This window comes from Arvicanthis niloticus, chromosome 11 (assembly GCF_011762505.2).
Source record: "Arvicanthis niloticus isolate mArvNil1 chromosome 11, mArvNil1.pat.X, whole genome shotgun sequence".
Taxonomy (NCBI): domain Eukaryota; kingdom Metazoa; phylum Chordata; class Mammalia; order Rodentia; family Muridae; genus Arvicanthis; species Arvicanthis niloticus.
The window spans coordinates 71,684,320-71,703,753 of NC_047668.1; the positions used below are offsets into that span (position 1 = coordinate 71,684,320).

Genomic DNA, 19,434 nt, shown 5'->3' on the forward strand with positions numbered 1-19,434 from the left:
GTTTCATGTGCTTTGAACTCAGGACCTAGGAGGACATTGCAGGATCTTTGCTTTCATTGTCGTGTCTGAGAAGTATCTCTGTTTTTGCTAGCTATGGAGCACGGGCTCAAGGAATAGCACACAAGGAGATGAAGAAATCAAAGCACATGCATGCCACACAGCTTATAACAGGCAGTGCTGGGATTTGAACCCAGGCAGTATAGCAGTATAGTATCAGTATCTGTACACTCCTTCACTGAGCCATCCTGGTATACGGTGAGAAACAGGAAAATAAGCTAAAGCATACATCTAAATGGAGGGAGGGAGAGAGAGAGAGAGAGAGAGAGAGAGAGAGAGAGAGAGAGAGAGAGATTGATTCAGAGACAGACAGAGAGAGGGAGAGAGATAATTCCCAAACAACATGCAAATTGCAAAATACAGGCTTAGAACCAGGAGCTTTTCACTTCTGAACGACCAGGGTAAAGGATTACACTTCCGGCTGCTTGTTCTGTCTGTGCCCGCCACCTTCTGTCAGGGATTATAGCTGTGTGTTGCCGGTTTCTTCTGAGATGGAAACACTATCCCATGACCAGGTGATGCACTGTGAACCATTGCACATGCTCTCTATTAGGCTGGGCACCTTGGGATGTTTGCTGTTCTTGAACAGCACATAGACTTATTTGTTTTGAGCCACCTCGGTCACCAGAAAAAGCTGGTAGCACTTCAGGACCATTTCTGAGCCGCTGGAAAGAGGAAGCAGGTGTTAACTTGTGTTTACTGCATTTGTGACCTATCGAGAGCTAAGATAGGTAATGCAGGCTTCTGGTGTAGATAACGTGACGTTCACGAGGCTGCTTTGCAATTGGTTCCTGTGAGGGATGGAAAAAGCAGTGTGTCAGCCAGATCTGAGGGACACTTACTAAGGTGTTCCAGGAACCAGAGCCAGCTGGTTACTCTCTGGGGGGTGGAAGGTTAGAACAGCCAAAGCATTTAAAAGGATATTCTATTTTGTAAAAAGGTACTGACTTAAAACTTCATACAAATTATTCTGGATGGAATTTTAATTTTTTTTTCTCCCTTGAGAATGGAGAAGAAGGCTTGGTTCTGGTCTCTGTATCCTGTGGTATCCATCTCATGTGGCAGGTTTCCTGTTGATGAAACATCCTGCTAGGGGTTGGGAAGATGCCTCAGTGGGTAAAGCCCTTGCCTCTTAGTGTGAGAGTGAGTTCAGATCCTCAGAATCCACAGAAAGCTCCACAGGGTAGTGTGTTCTAAGTCCAGTGCTCCTACAGTGAGACAGGAAGCAGAGACAAGAGACTATGGAAGCTCGTGGGCCAGTTAGCCTGTGGAGTGCCGCAGCAAACACCAAGAGATCCAGTCTTGAACAAGGGGAAGGCAAGGACAATACCTGAGGTTGTTCTCTCCCTTTCACATGTGCTTAAACATGTGTGCCTACACATACACACTCATAGATGGGGGAGGGGCGAGGGAATTAAAAGCAAATAAGAAAAACATTATAAACAAGAGTCCCCATAGAAAGAGTCTATCTCTGGAGTGTGTAAACCCACAACGGAATCTTTGTTTTGCACAACAGTTTAGCATAGAAACACATTGCATCTTGCTGTTCCCACTTCTGAATCCCAGAAATTATATTAGCCACCACATTTAGATCTTTTTTTCTTCTTCTTTTTCTTTGTAGAATGACGTATCAAATGATTTATTTGTTTCTCTATTTACCCTTTTCGTGTTATATTTAGGTCATTTGGGCCATCAAAACTCACCGCAGAGCAGTTGGCAAAGTCGTCTTATTTTATCTGTGAGGAAATGGAGATTTGCACATAGAAAAAGAGGCTTAAATAATTCGTCAGACTCTTGAACCTTCACGTTGGATGTGTTTTTCTTGCTATTATTGTATTTTGATCACAGACGACAGGAGAGGGTGGCTCAGCTGCGTGCCTGTGAATGTGTTCGCACGCGTGGGCGGGTGTGAATGTGTGTGCCCACGCGGGTAGGTGTACATTATGTTGTGTGACAGATGTGCTAGTGAAAAACTCTGAATGAGTCCTTTTATTTTTAAAAACGGAACATGAAATTTTAAATGCGCTGAGGGTGGAAAGATGACTTATTCTGTAAAGGAAGCTTGTGGAGGAATCCTTATGTGAAAACTCCTTTTCTTCCTTCTTTATAAAGACCAACTTCATTGAGAATCAACTGCCATGCAGCTAAGGGCAACCATTTTGAGTGCATAGGTTGCCACATCTCCTCAAATGTATGCACTCACGCCATTGCCCCGGCATTTAAGATGGAGAAAATTTCCATCTTCCCAAAGGTTCTTCTGTGTCTCTTGGCAGTCACCGGTTACCTCTGCCCCCAGGAGGTAGTCACCCTTGCGGTTCTTGTCACTGTAAATTAGTGTTGCTTGCTTCGGAACCTTATATAAACGAAACCATGTGGTGTTTGGTGTCTTTGGCACGGCATTCATCTGAGTGTCGGTAATTTATTCATTTTCCTTGCTAAGCGAAATTCCATTATGTGGAAGTTGCACAGGTTGCTTGTCCTCATACCTGCTATAGAGCAAGCACCAGTGTAGCTTCCAGTTTGGGGCTGTTAAGGAGTGGTACTGCTTAGGACATCTGTGTGGATATTGGTGTCATTAAAAGCAAATCCCCTCCATCACCCACCTGTGCAGATCCAGGGTTTGCACATGTTAAAGTAACTTCATAGGACATGCTTTTTTTTGAGGCATCATTTGCAAACATCTACTAGTGCTGGGGGGTAGCTCAGCTGAAGAGCACTTGCCTAGCGTCATGGGGACCTGCGTTCAATCCCAAGCACCACACAAACAAATGCTGGTTAAATCCCATCTGTGTGGTGAATAGATAGGCCCTGCCCTGCAGGGATGTACACAAAAGCCTATAGAACATCTGTGCATGGAAGTAGGCTGGAGTAAGTGTCCTCATGCGCACATACGGAAACCAGAAGCAAGTGTCTTTTATGATCCCTCCTTTTAATTTTTGACCCCGGGTCTCTCGCTGAACTTGATGCTCCTGGTTTGGGTTAGGCTAGCTGGCCAGCTACTCCTAGGATCTTCCTATCTGTCCTCACAGGCTGCAGGTGAAGCATACACAGTCAGGTTTCACATGGGTACTAGGGATTTGAACTCAGATTCTCTTGCTCTCATAAGAAACACTCTTACCCACTACGCCATCTCCTGTCTCCCATGTCGTATCCTCACATTGCAGTGAAAGTCATTTCAGAGACAAACAATGCCCCCCATTCTTTCATAGGAGCCGTTGCTATGGCAGCCCGCTTTCAGAGCCTTACATTTATTACATGCATCCCACAGCCTCTTGACCAGTCAATGAGTGCTGTTAATAGAATGGAGAGCAGATTCCTCCCCAGGTGAAGAGCCACAAAATTAGCTGCTAGATCCCAGTTCGGCACTTAGAAGTGGCTTCATCATGGTGCTTTGGTGAGTTTAATGTTTACATTTGAAGTTTTTCCATTATCATAGTATTTGTAAACAATGCACTATGGTCAGTCCATCCCCCGCCCCCATTCCCCTTTTCTCTTCCGCCATGTCTTGATGCTTTGAACTTTCTACCAGTTCTAACTAGGAGGATGCTGGCTACCACAGTGACCCTGCTCTGCCTGGTCTCCTTCATGCCAGGAAGACCTGTGACTGTGGTATACCTGTCACACAGTGGCAGGTATACTGTGACTGTGGGAGAGTGGCCCAAACTGAAGGGTACAGATTTGGATCCTTGGGTCCTGGGTTTTTGTTTCTCTTCTCGTCTCCTCTCTCTCTCTCTCTCTCTCTCTCTCTCTCTCTCTCTCTCTCTCTCTCTCTCTCTCGTTTAGCTTTAGCCACTCATGAATGTTAAAAAAGTATTTCACTACTGAGTTACATCCCTAGTTTTGCTTTGGCACGTGTATATTGTATTTATGCATTCCTGTGTGCATGTAGGTGTGTTGTGCGTGCACGGAGGGGTGAGAGACTGATGCCATATGTCTTGCTTCCTCAAGCATTTTTCATCTTAACTTTTTGAGATGGCCTCCTCACTCAACCTAGAGATCCCCAATGGGCTCCAGATATTCTCCTGTCTCTGCATCCCCTAGTGCCGGGGTTACAGCTGTGTGCCCTCATTCCTGGCTTTTGCAGGGATGCTAAGGATTTGAACTCATGGCTCCATGCTTATGCAGCAGGAACCTAGGTAACTGAGCTGTTGCCCCATTTTTTTCTTTTGATTTGGCGTCAGGGTCCTACTAAGTTGCCAGCATAGGCCTTAAAACAACTGTGGCTTAGGCAGGCTTGGATTTCTAGGCCTCATGCCTCAGGCTCTCAAGGAGTTAAGATTACAGACCTAAACCACTATGTTTAGCTCCCTTTCTGGATGTTTCTTCTACCTTCTACATTATCCCCAACCTCTTCCAAGTAAGGAAGAAAAAGAAATAAACATTTAATTATATGAGTCCTAGTAGGTGGAACCAGGCCAGTCAGAGCCTCTCTCCCCATCTCTGCTTCTCTCCAAGTTCTGATCTGGGGATGGTCAGAAAAAGAAGTGAAACTCAGGTGACCTGAGCCAGGCCTTCAGGGAGTTTTTCCAGAGTTCTCAGGTGAGGGCTGGCCTGTGGTTAGGAATGAGTTTAACTATGAGTTTTAGACTGCCTGGCTCTTGAAGCCTTTGGCCCTCCAGACACAGGCATAGACTCGTGTGAGTCACTGAAGCTTGACGTGACCATTGTAGGCGAGGAGGGTGTTAACCTTCCCTGATGATTCAAAACAACTTGGCTCAAAGTTTTCTGATGGATGGGTGTGGGGGCTGGAAGGGTCACTGGCCTGAGGGTTAGGAGCTTCGGAGGGGTTGTGCACAAACTCCCTGAGTTATCTATAATACTCAGCCATAGAGCATCCATTCTTAGAGATAAGAGATCCACGATGGCCCTGGCATCATGAAGCAGGTGTACCTTCACTGGCCACTGTGGGTGCACTGGCTGCTCAGCAGCAGCAGCCCCAGCTTTAAAACGATTGATTCATTTGTGGCGCTAGAGTTTAAATCCAGGACCAGTGCATTACAGCAAACAGTCTATGGATGAGCCTGGTTGACACAGAGATTTGGTATGTATCCCAGGGTTGCCTCAACTCGTAACCTCTGGTCTCTACTTTGGGAGTATTGAGATGACTGATGTGCGCTACCATATCTGGATCTTACTCATAGACCAACACAGCACCTGTATAAATGATGAGAAATACATAAAATCAGGCCCATGGAGGGCTTTGAAAATGGTTAGGCTCTATCCAGAAATCCATGAGACTCTTGGCTTTTGCAACACCATCACTGAAGAAGTTTCCGAGACATTTGTTCTGTCCCTGTGGCATTGACCTTCGTTGGAATGAATAGTGTCTTCGCACCCACGTTCCTATTAGCTCAGTGTGGAGCTGCGGACATGCAAGATATCTCTCTGCCTTAGAAAGATTGGGCCTGGGAAGCCAATGGCCACTGATGAAGGAAATGAGGACACTGGAGATGGGGCTGAGGACACCCAGACAAGCTATCTGAGATGCTTCTGTAGGCTAGGTGTAGCAAGGGACATGAGTCTGACCTTGGAGTTCAAACAGAATCAGTTCTTTGTGTGATAAGGTAAGGGGCACCCACTGCAGAAAGCTCGCTGAGCCCCCCGCTTCCTGTCTGGAAACAGAGACTGTCGTTGGCGTCACAAGAGTTTCAATATGCTGAGGAATGTGAGAAACCCACCTCAGTGTCTAAAGCAAATCAGATACCCAAGAAACCTGTAATCTTTTCTCTTTCTCTCTCTTGTAATACTGTGGACCTTCTTATGCTTAGCAGATGGCCCTGCCTGCCCCGGGTTTATCCCAGGCTGGGTACCCCTCCTCCCCAGGCTGGGAGGAGACTTACCTCTTTTAGTTAAGTCTTAACCTTTTTAGTCACAGTACCATTAAATTCTGTGATAACCTATAGGAAAATCAGTTTGTTTAGGTGGGAGAGAATGTTAGAGGAAAAAGAACTTTGGGCTATAAAGGCGGGACTTGAAGACGTGTGTGTGTGTGTGTGTGTGTGTGTGTGTGTGTGTGTGTGTGATATGTATATATTGTGCTCATGTGTGCCATGACATTAACAAAGAGAGAGGTCAGAGGACAACTTATGAGAGTTGGTTCTTTCTACCATCTAGGAACAAAACTTAGATAGGCAGACTTAGTGGCAAGCCCCTTCTCCTAGTGAGCCATCTTGCAGGCCCTACTGCTTCAGGCCAGCTAGCTGGTCACTCTCTCCCTTTTCCACACATTGAGTATTTTCTCAGTGCCAAGTGCTTTGCATTTCTGTCTCACAGAATTTCCATGACAACCCATTTCACAGATGAAGCCAAGGCTTATGGAGAGGAAATAATTGTCTGAGGTCACTCAGCGGGTAAGAGACAAAGCTGGGATTTGGGCCTGGTATGAAGCCAAGGGCTGTGGTCATCTCTCCTGCTGTTTCCTTGGCTTTTGGCCCTGACTGGAGGGGAAGCCAGTGGGGATTTAGCTTGAAGGAGGATCATGGTCTAAGAGAAAGGAAAGTAGCTAGGAAGTCTGCCGAGGAGATGTAAGAAGCCTACACAGAGGTTATGGGTAGGGCGACATCTGGAGCAAGTGGAGTGGGCCCTCGTTGCAGGAGGGACTCAGCATTGTCTTGGAAGGGCTGCAGGGAGTTACAGGGTCTGTTCTTAACTTGTCCCAGATGCCTGATGCCCACTAACAGATTGCAGAGTTGTTCAGGTCTGGGAACTCACATTGCTTCATTATCTAGGCCATGCATTCATGGACAGGACTTGTGATGAATGCATTTGGCTGTGAAGTCAGACCACTCTCTGCCACCCTTTGTACCCGGCCACCTCTCCAGTCCCTGGCACTGAGGTCTCGCCATGCTGATGGAGAGTCTTCCGTGCTTGGCTGACTGGGGCTTGGCGGGTGCGCTGCAGCCATCTGCTCAGCCTGTGAAGCTCTTTGTTGCTTTTGGCATGTTTAATGGCTTAATTTCTATTTTTCTGTTGGGAAATACAGTTCACCAGCATTGAGGGAGCCGTGGGTGCTAACATGGCTTCTGATTGCTATCTTGAATGTTAATATCCTAATACGTTTTACTGTCAATGACCTGTCCTCCCTGCTCCGAGTCCTCTCTCTCCCTCTGCAGAGATAGGCTCCGTGCCAGCCTTGGATCGCTCTCCATCTCATTCCTCTGCTGCCCTTCTCCCTCCCTCTCACAGATAGCATTGTGCTTTACCAACACAGTCTGCAGCCGTGGGAAATCTTTAACTTGGAGGATATGAAAAAGTGTTTCATGTTGTTTGGGGTTAACAGAGACGATCTAATCTCCAAATGGCATACATTATTTGAATTCCATGCTCAGGGGCAAAAGGGCTCCTGATCATTTTGAACTTTGGCAGAGAAAGAATTCTGGTTTAGCTTTAGCGCTGCTCAGCAGAGCCAGTGGCTGGTTTTCTTTCTGTAACTCCTTGCTGGGGCTATGGTGTGTTCATGGTGTGGTGGAACTAGTATTTGAGAGCTCTGGGTCTTTATCTACAATTAAAATCATGGGCTCTTTGGGAATGACAAGAGAAGTCACGTTGTGGGATCCCAGGCAGGTATTTGGTTCTCATCTGGATTCCAGGCTTAAGTGAGTGGATTGTGTGGAGTCCCTGAGGATGTCCCAAATCTGCTCAGTGCTCTCCTTCACTCCCTGGCCAGAGAGTGCCTGAACTTACACCACTTGCCTCATCCATAGGGGGTCCCTTGATACAAATGAAAATTTGAAGCCGACAGCAAACACTCTCAGCCGTGAGGGGCTAAGTCCAGCCACGCACAGGGGCTCTGGAGTGGCCTGGGATTGGGATGGTATGACATAGGGAGAGTTTCTCCAGAGTGGCCTGGGATTGGGAAGGTATGATGTAGAGACAGTTTCTCCGGAGTGGCCTGGGATTGGGATGGTATGACGTAGAGAGTTTCGGTTCACTTTGAGTTTCTTCACCTCACACAGGTGCTCTTATTTCTAGACACTCCTGGCGGGAGTGTCTAGAAATGCCTCAGAGAGGAGGCATTTTGCCCTCAACCTTGAAAGAACAGGAGATGTCTACAACCCTGCCTCTTCCAAAGAATGATTTGCTGAGTGTACACTTGCCTTCTGCTGGGGACAGTGGAAAAATTGCAGGAAGGGATGGTGGTTCCTGTCCTTAAGAAATGCACAGCTTGTTGGGGAGAGAGCCTGGCACTGATGAGCCCCTTGGAACTCTATGTATACAGATGGCTGGTGGGGGTTGGGAGAGTTTCATGGTGTGGACTTGGAGATCCAAGCCTTTCCGAGGAAATCACATGTTCTGTAGAAGCATTCCTACCTTGCAAAGATGTCTGAACTTAAAAAAGAGATCCAGGCCTTCGTTTTCCACCCCACTGCTCCATTTCAGCAACCTGGTTCTGCACAGCAGGTTACCTGCAGTTTGAGTGGGGGAAGGAGCAAACTGGGGATGGGAAGGAGGAAGGCACTGGTGAGCAGTTGGAAGCACTGCCTCTCTTTATAACCCCACTGGAATCTGTGGGTCATGAAATGCCCATGAGCTGAGTGAGGGGGTGTGGTCAGGGGAAGGTGCGCTTTCAAAGCCTTGATCTGTGTTGCTTCTTGTCACACTGCTTTGCTCGGCGGCTTTCAGGATCCTTTTGTGCTGTGGCTCCTGGTTTATTTTCTCCCTCTTACTAGCTGGGTTCCACACTGTTCTGCTCCTTAACTTCCCAGTGAGATTTTAATCACTGAGAACAGGAGTGACGGTTTAATTCATCCCTGGCTTTCTGAGACACACAAAGAACACAAGCTTCTTTGGATAATCGTGGCTTCAGATCTCAGTACTGGCACTTAGCCTGAAACTTGGACCACACTTACCTGGAAAGGGGGCCAACATAAAACCTTCCAAGCTCATGTATCTCCACCAGTCAAAGATAGTTGTTATATCTAGGTCGGTCAGTGGGTTACACCTCTGATTGAACAATTCCAAACTTATAACGCTTATGATTAACATTATTTAAAAAAAAATGTATAAATGCAAAAAGGAAAAGGGGGCATGTGATAGGGGTTTTCTAAGGGGGGTGGGGGTGGGAATGGGGAAAGGGGATGGCATCTGAAGTGTAAATAAAATATCTAATAAAAAAAAAAAAAAAAAAAAAAAAAAAAAAAAAAAAAACCTTCCAAGCTTCAGACAGCTGAGTGGAAGGCTGGATGATTCTTGGCTGTGGGGATGGTGTTAGACCCTGTGGCTTTCCTGGGGTCTCTACCCTTTAGATACCAGTTATGGCATCCTCTCTGCCATTCACAACAATCAAACTTTAGATAGTCATGTCTTTAGAAATTCTTCAAGTATCCATTTTGAAGGAAGACTCCTCCCTGGTTGATGCTCCCTTTTGGGTATGCTTCAGACCTGCAGCATAGTAGATGTTCAGTGCACATCTACGCTCTTTCATTCCTAACGCACCTGGCACTTGACACAGGGCTGATGAGTGTCATGACTCTGAGTTACAGCAGCTCAGAGTAGGAATGGATCCCTCAAACTGCCCACACCTGCCCTAACAGCCCCTCTGTCATTCTCTTACTTGCAGATTGATCTGGAGCCAGAAGGAAAAGTGTACGTGATTATCGACCTCTCAGGATCATCGGGTGAAGGTAGGGTGTGACCTCTTGCCCTTGTCTCGTTCTGTTGAGCATTTGTCTGCTGGGTCTCTCCCTTCTCATCTCAGCCAGGACATTATCATGGTGACATTTAATTAGCTGGCATGCTTTAGCAGGAGAAAGGTTATTTTGAAGATGTTATGCCTGTGTATCAGAAAGGAGCCAGCCATCTGTTACTGGTGGAGCAAAAGGAGATTTCAGACTCACTGAGAGGCCAGTTAACACAGGCATTTCCAAATGTGCAGGGCAGGTGTCAGTGGAGTGGAGCGACACCCTCTCCCAGGAGGCGTCTGTGGGGTTTGCACTGTGCATGGTGAGAAGGAAGTGAAACCAGTTGGCCTAACGGTATTCAGAAAGGAAACAAACAAGGTGTCAGACTTTAAAATCTTACCTTTTTTGGATCATTTACAGGTTCTTCTACTAGGTATTTAAAGGCAAACAAAGCTGGTGGCATGAGACAACGTATAGATTTTTTTCCCTTTGGTATTTATATGTTTCTCCTTTCTTCTTTTTATATCTGCTTCTTTCTATTTCTTTCTTCTTTGCTCACTTACTATGTTTTAAGTGCAGAAGTGTAAGTGTGGCAAAGACCAGACTATCAGGGTGGAAGCAAAGGCAAGAAAATGCAGCCCTATCCAGGCAGGTGCAAGGCAGTTATGACAGGCTTCAGCTGGAGACTGAAGGGTGTTTACTGGCCTCGTCTCTCCTCTCACTGTGGGCAGGGAGGCAGAAGAGTTGGTGTTAGTGGCATGGAGAGAGATTGGGAGAGAGTTAGCTGCTTCCCCTTAGAGCTGAGGAAAAGAAATAGTGTTTGGGGTCTGTGATTCCCAAGTGAGAGGTGGAGAGTCCTGTCCTTCAACTCCCTTGCCTGGAAAACTTGGCCCCTTCACAGACTCACACCAGGTTATAAGCACAGAGTCACACAACACACACGCACATGCACACGCACTGTAGATAAAGGCTCTCTTGGGAGGAAACATAAATAAGGTCAAAGAGTCAAAGGCTCTAAGCCAGTGGGGCTCAACCTGTGGGCTGAGTCTTAATATCAGACATCTTGCATATCAGATGTTTACATTATGATTCATAGCAGTAGCAAAATTACAGTTATGAAGTATCAATGAAGTAGTTTTATGGTTGAGAATCACCACAACACGAGGCACTGTATTAAAGGGTCACAGCATTCTGAGGGTTGAGAACACTGCTCTAAGCAAAGTAAGTTAGTGGTACCTGATAACTTCATTCATATTCACTCTCTACAGGTGTCAGAATAACTCAACAGTCGTGTGCATATGAGGTCCCCAGTAAAGTTGGGTCTTTTTAAAATATATTTTGATGATTTGGGGTAGGTTAAAAGCTTTAAGTAAGCATCGTTTCAAAATTGGTTTCTTACGTATTCTGCTCTTTACTGCAGTTATGTTTGGCAAGCCCAGCTTTCCCTCTCTGTTGTCAGCACTGAACAGCCAAAAATAGAATATGCTGTTAGGGAGATGAGGATTTAACAATATATAGTATGAAATATCGGAGACCTACAAAAAAATAAAGTAAAATAGACCCGTCATGTTAAGGAAAAGCAGTGTATCCCAGCACAGGTGGTAAACACCAAGGTCTCACCTGCTCTGGAGGCTGAGGCAGGACAGTCCCTTGAGCACATGAGATTAGGGTCAGCCTGAAATTTAAGAAAAAAACATAATAGAGCAAACAAAAGATCGAAGGCTTGTAGTTGCCTTAAACATATTTTAGCTTAGTGTGAGAGCCCAGCTTATCAGACTGGAGAGTTTACAATAGCATCCTGATTGTAGATGTTGGAAAATGTTTGATAAACAAAAATCAATTTCTTTTTTCCTGTTCTTTCCATAACCTTAACTAAACATGTATTTCCTGTGCCAAGATGATTGGCAAACCAATGGCAGGCTTGAATTATTTTTCTTTCTCCTCAAAAAGATTAACGACTTGCAAAATTATAAACAGCATTTTTTTACATTAGAGAGAAAGGAGATGGACAATGAATGAATAAATAAATCAGAAGCAATTGATTTTTTTTCTTCTTGCTTCTACGCTTTATTGCATGTGAATAACCAAAGCAATTTTTATTGGGCTAAACTTTGAGTCTTTTTTTAAAATCTGTTTCATCTAAAGAAAATAGAGTTCACTTTAGAAATGCTAACACATGCCAGGATCTGTAAAGTGCTAGCATGTGTTGCTCTAAAGAAAAGAGGACTCTAGTTTGCCTCTGCTGTTCCTGGGCTTGGGATTCCCTTCTGGGAGTGGTGGGTGGGCTCTGTAATCCAGTGTCATGCTCCATTTGTGCCATGTCCATCTGCTCTGCCAGTACTATGCCCTGGACTGAGAGGGCCCTCCATCTGGAGGTGGTTTTGGTTGCATCAGGACTGTGAGAGTGAAAGAGAGACTCAGACAAGAATAAACCAGCGAGACCGCCGCCTGAGAGCTGTACCAGAGAAGCTCAATCGTCAAGCTATCCTATTGCACTACAGCCTGTAGACTCCACTCAAAGATCTCTGTCCACAACCTTCCTTGGGTGTAAATAACTAACTGCATTCTGTGAATGGGTGAGAGGAGAGTTGGAATGAGCCCTGACTGAGGAGGCTTCACAGCTCTGGTAATGCTGCCACCAGCATCATTACAGCAACCCTGTCTCCATGCTCCAGTCCCACCAATGGGAAAAACATATTCATGGAAATCGCACCCACTTTACAACACATGCAAATTCCGAAGAGTGCATAGAAAGATATGGGGCGGCAGGGTGAACACACCCCTTTCTTCTAGGGTGTTCTGAAGGGTTCTTTTTCTTACCAACATGCCGTTAGGAAGTTTATGTGCTTACATCCTCTGGAGCAGGATGTAATGTGATTTCTGACTGTCTAATGAAATTCCACCACTTGGACATCCTGTGCAGGTCACCATAATGGGATTTCACTAGTCTGTGCTTTGACTAAACTAGGGAACCTGACCCCAGATGTAAAGGGTCAGGCCTGATGACGTTGAAGATAATTTCCAGTCCCATGATGCTGTCAGTCAGTGTAATTTGAGTAGGCATCTGTTGGGTCTCATGGCCAAGGAACGGGGTAATATTGCAGGTGATAGAAGGAGCTGAAAGAAATGGACCTTTTTTGGCATGTGTTGTCCCAGATATTTTTTGTGTGAGCGCCAGTCTGAGGCATTCCTTAGTTTGGCTTTCAGCATGAATAACAACCATTTGGCTCTCTGGTAAGCCAGGCACCATTGGCTCACCGGATAATTAGGTCAAAGCTTGGGTAACAGAAGTATAAATAGCAACTTAATTCTCAAATTGTAATAAGTTATCATTTCTGCCTTTACTGTCATTTGTGATTCACATTCACTGTAACGGATACAGCAATACACCATTTTTTACAGGCTGTCTGAATGGGAGCTGGTTAGGGCCTGACCTGTGCGGTCTTCTCCCTCTGCTCTGCATCATCCCAGATTGTTCTCAGAGTCTAAACTGCAGTAGAAATTGCAAGAAGTTGTCCTCGTGGATGTCAGACTCACAGACCCATGTCTGCAATACTATACAGAATCCACAGCATAAAGTACAGTCGAATCTGGTCCTGGTGGGATTGTGCCTCGTGGAAGTGGAAGCTGAGAAGTAGGAAGCAGTAGCCACCTACCCTCCTTTCTGCAGTCACATGATGTGAAGTGCCTGGTGTCTTCTCTAGGAAAGAACATGGCCCTAGGCATCCACCTGGGTTGAACTCCTGCCTCTTATGCTTGCCAGCTGAGCTTCAGATACCTAACCCAGAAGATGGAGCAGCACCAGGAAATTCCATTTGGACTTAGTTTGGAAGAGTCCATTCTTGTCCCTTGTAAGCCTGATTCAGACTGAAGTAACCCTGTCAAAAAGACTAGAGAGGGGTCACTGTAAGAACAAGGCCTTGGGACAGTGCCCACGCATGCAAAGCTGCTCAGTAAATATTGAGAGCCTGGAGGCCCAAGAGCAGAGCAGAGTTTATCAGAGTCACCTCGAGAGCAGCCAGCAGGCTCTTCAGGAAAATGGTAGGAGGGAGGCTTCTGACTCTGGCTAGGAAGTTCTCAGAGCAAGGGAAGAACTTGCTACTTACAGAACACATGGATGTGTGTCAGGTCTGAGAGATTACTTCCTGTAGACTTGCAACCCAGCTGTTCCTTTTGCTTCTTCATCTTTCTCCCTTACCCTTCCCCCAAGTACAGTAACTCCCAGCCAGGCCCTCTGGAGCATCCCAGAACCACTGGTTTGTGTCCTGAGCATGTTAATGTAAATGTAACAGTGGCTCCTGTTGGAGCCTGGCTTCTCCGTCACCACTCAGTGCAGACCGAGAACACATGGTCTCCAGGCTCTCACTGGCCCTGGGTAAAGCCCTTCATCTGTTTGAGGACAGTTCTTAAGTCTCTCTTCCTCAGACGGAATCCATCAAATCCTTTAGCCTTTCTGCAGGTATGTTTTGAAAATCTTGCTACTCTTTGCGGCTTTCTGCTGGTTTTTTTTTTTCTCCCTAGTTGCTCAAGAAGACAGATTTGATAAAGGCTTGGCTCTGGTAAGATGTGTGTAGAGATTTTCACATACCAAGTGCTTGGCCCCATTGCCTTCACATGGAGACAGAGGGCTGAGAGAGCAAGAGGTGAACCTCAGAGAACACTGCAGGCTCCTCTTGGGGCTTCTGCTCTGTCAGGGCCCTGAGGATAAGGTTGTCAACATGAAAATGACCTTCTGTTGCTATTATTTTTTCCCTCAGAAAGCTGTTAATAGAAACATAAAGCCAACATTTTTAGCTTTTAATCCAAAGGTGGCCCCAGAGTCCCTTTCATGAATAGACAGATCTGGTTTTTTGTTCTCTTGGAAAGGAAAGTCCCCAATCCCTGTCAGGAATGACCTTCTCCAGCTTCTTCAATGTGCACCCATAAGTGGGTTCTGGCTTGAAACCGGACCTGACATAAATTTAGCAGGACAGTGATCTTTCCTGCTGCCCTGATCTTTGTTAGAGACACTGGGGTCTTATGTTCATGACAGGCATTCAAACACTGCCCTTACGATGAAACCTTGGCTTTGCCAGAGGGCAGGACATATCTCAACAGCATCTCCAGGTTCCAAAGCCCTTCTGAAGCATTTGGCTTTTTTTTTTTTTTTTAAATCCCATGTTATTTGATCAAGTAGTTTCTGGTTGTCAGAGTTTTAATTTTTACTTATTTGGGCCGCTTACTCAAATGAAGGGCACTCACCAATTCATCTCAAGATTAGAGGAATGGGAATTGGGGCGAGAATCGGAAAATGGAAGACGATGTTCACAAGAATGAGAACACTGCTTTCAACCAGGAGTGGATGTCTTGTAGGAGGAGAACATGGAAGACTAGCACATTCACACTGAGTTCAGACTGGGTGTCAGTCACCAGGGAGGAAACTGGAACTGGAATAACCCAGCAATGATTCAGGGGAATGGAGGGACTTATGCTGGAAAAAAAAAATGAGCAGACCGGACCTCAGAGAGCAGGGGGAGAGGCTTTGTGAGCTGGGGTTTGTGAGTCCTGTTATCATTATCCAAGATGACTTAGAGACTTTTCCTATTCAGGAATCGCAGAATAAACAAGGTAGACAGAGTGTGTTCTCTCTGGGAGCATCCAAACAAAAAGATAGTTATCAATAAACACAAGCAGAAATTGTCAGGCTATGCAAGTAAGGAAAACAGGATGCCAAAAATGAAGAGTCCATGTTTGAGTGTTGATGGCAGTTGTTCTGCTAAACTTCATGGTCGAGGCCTCTGTCTCAGTAAAATCCCAAGGAGGAAGGGAGTGTTCCAAGTCAAATGTAATCACATCCAGCACATAAGGTAGAGGCCTGTTGTAACCATGGCACTGAGGTACTTAGAAGATTGTTCAAAGAAAGGCATCCCTCCATGGATATTTTTTGGGTTCTCTCTTTCCCCAGGTAGACACCTGGTAAAGTCCTGTAGTAATCACACTGCTGTCTTCAGCCTCTCAGCCTCCTCCTCCTCTTCCTTTTTTAATAGGACTGGTAAAATAAGCTCCTGGTCTCCAGCCTGCTGGACAAGTAAGGGGTCCACCACTGAGCTACATCTACAGCCCTTTTCACATACCCCAAATTAAGTCCAGAGATCCCACATTGTCTCTTACAGTTTCTGTTCAGTTTTGAATATGAAACATCACTTAGGATATTAAAGAGTATTCCCATCTCCCCTGACCCACATCTCGCTGCAAGGTGCTGGTCACCTCTGTGGGAGGGACCTTTATCAATAGGATTCTGGTCATGTTCCTCTCACATGCTCCCTAGACATCTGTGGATGTGTTAGATTTTCCAAAAGTGGACTGGGTCCAGAAAAATAAAGATCCCAGCATTTAGAGGTTCAAACCATTGATCTTTAATACGTACTCTTAACTGGTAACTCTTGCCCTGCTGTAGCTGCTTGCCACCTCTACACATAGGCCCAGGGATTGTATCTTTTACTGTTTAGGTATGGAGGTCCATCTTTACCTTGATAGAATCCGTGTTTATTCCTAGAGGTGATTGCCTGCATGATGACATGGAAGACCCAATGAGCACCACCCCTGTAAAGAAGGTCTTATGTCCCAAAGAGCCTTTTCTGAAGTGCTCTTTGAGAAATAAGCCAAGAAGCCCCCATTTCCTTCTAACTGGTCTCTAAAAGCACATCAGTTCCTCTGAAATAAAGCCCTCCCCCCATAGTTAACAACACCAAATGCCAGCCATTAGCAGACAAAACCAGGGCTGAACCCAGAGAGACTGGGGAGCCGCTCTCTGCAAGCCTCCTTACTGTCTGCATTGTGTGGTGTGAATACATATTTTCTGTTGACTATGTGCTTGTTTTACTCCTGATTTAACTGCAGAAGGGATAGTCGTATGGAAGAAACACACATATAGAAAGGGCAGGCTTATGATAGGTCCTTAGTGAAGACATGGTTCCTTCATCTCCTCCTAAGTCTTCTTCGTCTATCTCTGTTGTTATGCATCATTTCAGTATCTTATAAAAGAGAGTTTGGGGGAAATCATGTTTGCAGCTCAGATCATATTTGGTTGAAATGGCCCATAATTGAATCATTTACTGTTGTTAATGTCCTTGTGACTTGGCTTGAAAGAAAAGGGTATTTCCATTCATCTAACCTAATTTAGAGAGTTGTCTTTTCTGTACCAATTATTCAGTTCTTTTATCTACGTGAAACTGGCCAGTGCTGACAGTTTTATTTATTATTATTACCTTGCTTTGTTGAAGCCCTCACATTTTCACATCCAAACACATTTGCCATCATTAATCCAAGGGTAGCACCGAGGCTTTTATCTTTTTTATTGTAACCCTTCAGTTGAGCTTGTGTAGACTGAGGACACACACACATACACATGCACACGCACAAGCACACACACATATCTAATCTCTCTTTTACGAACTCTTCCTCACAGTTGCAGAGGAATTCACTAGTGGAAGCCACCCACAGGTACCTATGACAGAGAGGACATCCGTTTGCACTCCACATCACCATTATTGTTAGTGTCAGGAGCGAGACAGCCTGGAAGGCTGGGGAAGGAGGTCTGACCCACTGCAGCCACGTACTCTCTGTTGGTACCAGCTGGGCAGGAGGTACCAAAGCTAGTGAAACACCAGTCTATGTATAGATGACCAATCATGGGACAAGCAGTCGCAATTACTGGCCAAACAGTTGCCACCAGAAACACCACACTAGAAATGTAGTAAGCAGAGCTGGCAAGGAAAAGCATGACTTTTTTTTTGACTCCATGGAATCAAATTACTCTGTGGTAATGGGCTACTAGGTCCGCCTGCTTCTCTGTACCAGGAGTATGGAGTCCTCAGTAAAGGCCCAGTGTAAGGAAACCTCTAATTTTAATGTACTTATTGTATATTAGAGGGGTCTCCTGAGCAGTAAGTGTGTAAACAGCATTAGTCCTGGGGTTCTTTTTCCTTACATCTGTGATATGTGTGCATTCAGTGGATGATTTCTCTCTGTCATGGATTTCTGGAGCCTGTTGTAATCCCTAGCCAGACACAAGTCATTGTCCCTCTGTATAAGGGAACAGCCACATTTTCATCTGATTCCTTCTTTATTATTTTTAAACAATTTTTAAATAGCTCATATACATAAATTATAAACTAAACGAGAACATTTTTCTTCCTTCTCAGATTTCCTATCCCTTCCCCAGAGATGATCGCTGTTCCCAGTGATTGGTGTACCACTGAAGAGACGTTCTCTACACACACAGACAGGGTGGGAGAGCTGGGAGAGACTTGAATGGAATCTTCAAGGGATTTGTTTTATTGCTCACTTCTTTGCCTTAGGGCTGAGTAGAGTGCCTGTATACATTGGGTATATGATAGCTATATGTCTGTATAAATCAGATAGATTCCCGATATGGAAATTTTTGACAAATCAAGTCTTAGCTTAGATGACCTGTGGGCAGTAGCTCTGTTCCCTCAACCAAGGAAGGAGAATATAGTATCTATTACTATTGCATTTTAGGCTAGCCATGTGGCCTGAAGGAGATCACTCCAGAGCAATGCTAGTGGCTACCATTTATTGACTCTCTGCTCAAGGGAGAGACCTCAATGGGGGAGAGTCTTATTGCTGGCCCCACTACACCCACCAACAGCTGCAACATACTGTTGTGCTTCTTGGTCTATTCTTTCCTCATCCTGTCAGAAGAGCTCGAGCTCCTGAGAGTAGGGGCATGCTTGTTACTGATGCATATCTAGGACTTGAGCTGCTCAAGAGAAGATAAACAGTGCTTCCTAATGGGGAAACTGAGGATGAGTGGAATAGAAGGGAGATGTTGGTTTCCATCTGTGGGGGGCAGGGCTACACAAAATCAACAGAGAGCAAGTAGCAGTTTTCTCCCTCCTGGAGAGAGGAAGGAGGTTCATAAGCCTCGGGAAGTAAAGTAAGCATACAAAACCCAGGAAGTAAACAAAACTTATCAGGCTCAGGGAGTTTTCAAAACTTACAAAAGTCACAAAGGTTCGCTCCAATTTTATATAAGCAAAGTGCTGGGCAGAGGAGACTGCTACTACAGGGGCTGCCTGTACATCCTATGGGAGTTCCACAAACATGGCTTTTGTTAGCCTTTGGTGACAAAAGTGAGATTGCAAGAGAAAGAAAATGTTCAAGACAGAGTGCTATACAGAGATTATTATTTATATCCAAAGGGATTTGTCACGTGGGTTTCTTCTTTACATCTAGGGGAAGCAAGGCTTAAGCAGTTTAAGGTTGAATCTGTTAGAGATGCTATGAAAATGCAGATACCAACTCAGTGGGCCTGGGATGGGGCCAGAGGATCCATGTGGTTGATCAGCTCCAGGATATGCCATGTTGCTGGTCACCAGACCACACTTTTGAATAACAAGGGGAGGCAGTGAGGTCCCTAGGGTTCCTTGCAAACCATACTCAGCAGACAGCGGTTTTAACTGGAAATTTCCCAGTTTCTTTCCTCCCCACCTCCCAAGAGTTCACCCTGAAGCCCACCCTGTGCATCCTTTCTTAGTCTCAGTTTCTTTTTCCTGGGGAGGGGGCTCAGTCAGGATCCACCAGAAAGTCACTTGACTTAAGCAGGCCACTGAAGAGCAGAGAGGGCAGGCAGGAGCTGTGTTCTCCAGAGCAAGGACAAGAGCCAGTTTATAGGAAGAAAACAAAGCCCTGCACGGCCTTCTGGGACCCACTCATCAGGATATTGGAGTTTCTGGTTTTGTGTTTGTTTTTCTAT

At 45.4% G+C, this 19,434-nt stretch overlaps 1 protein-coding gene across 2 annotated transcripts in view; it reads left to right on the forward strand.

Moving 5' to 3' along the window:
• Prkce (protein kinase C epsilon) overlaps positions 1-19,434 on the forward strand; it is a 486,892-nt gene that overhangs the window by 176,983 nt on the left and 290,475 nt on the right. For both annotated transcript variants that reach the window (XM_076942406.1, XM_076942405.1), the window contains one exon: positions 9,617-9,680. In XM_076942406.1, coding sequence (XP_076798521.1) covers positions 9,617-9,680 — 64 coding nt within the window. The remainder of the gene's footprint in view (positions 1-9,616; positions 9,681-19,434) is intronic.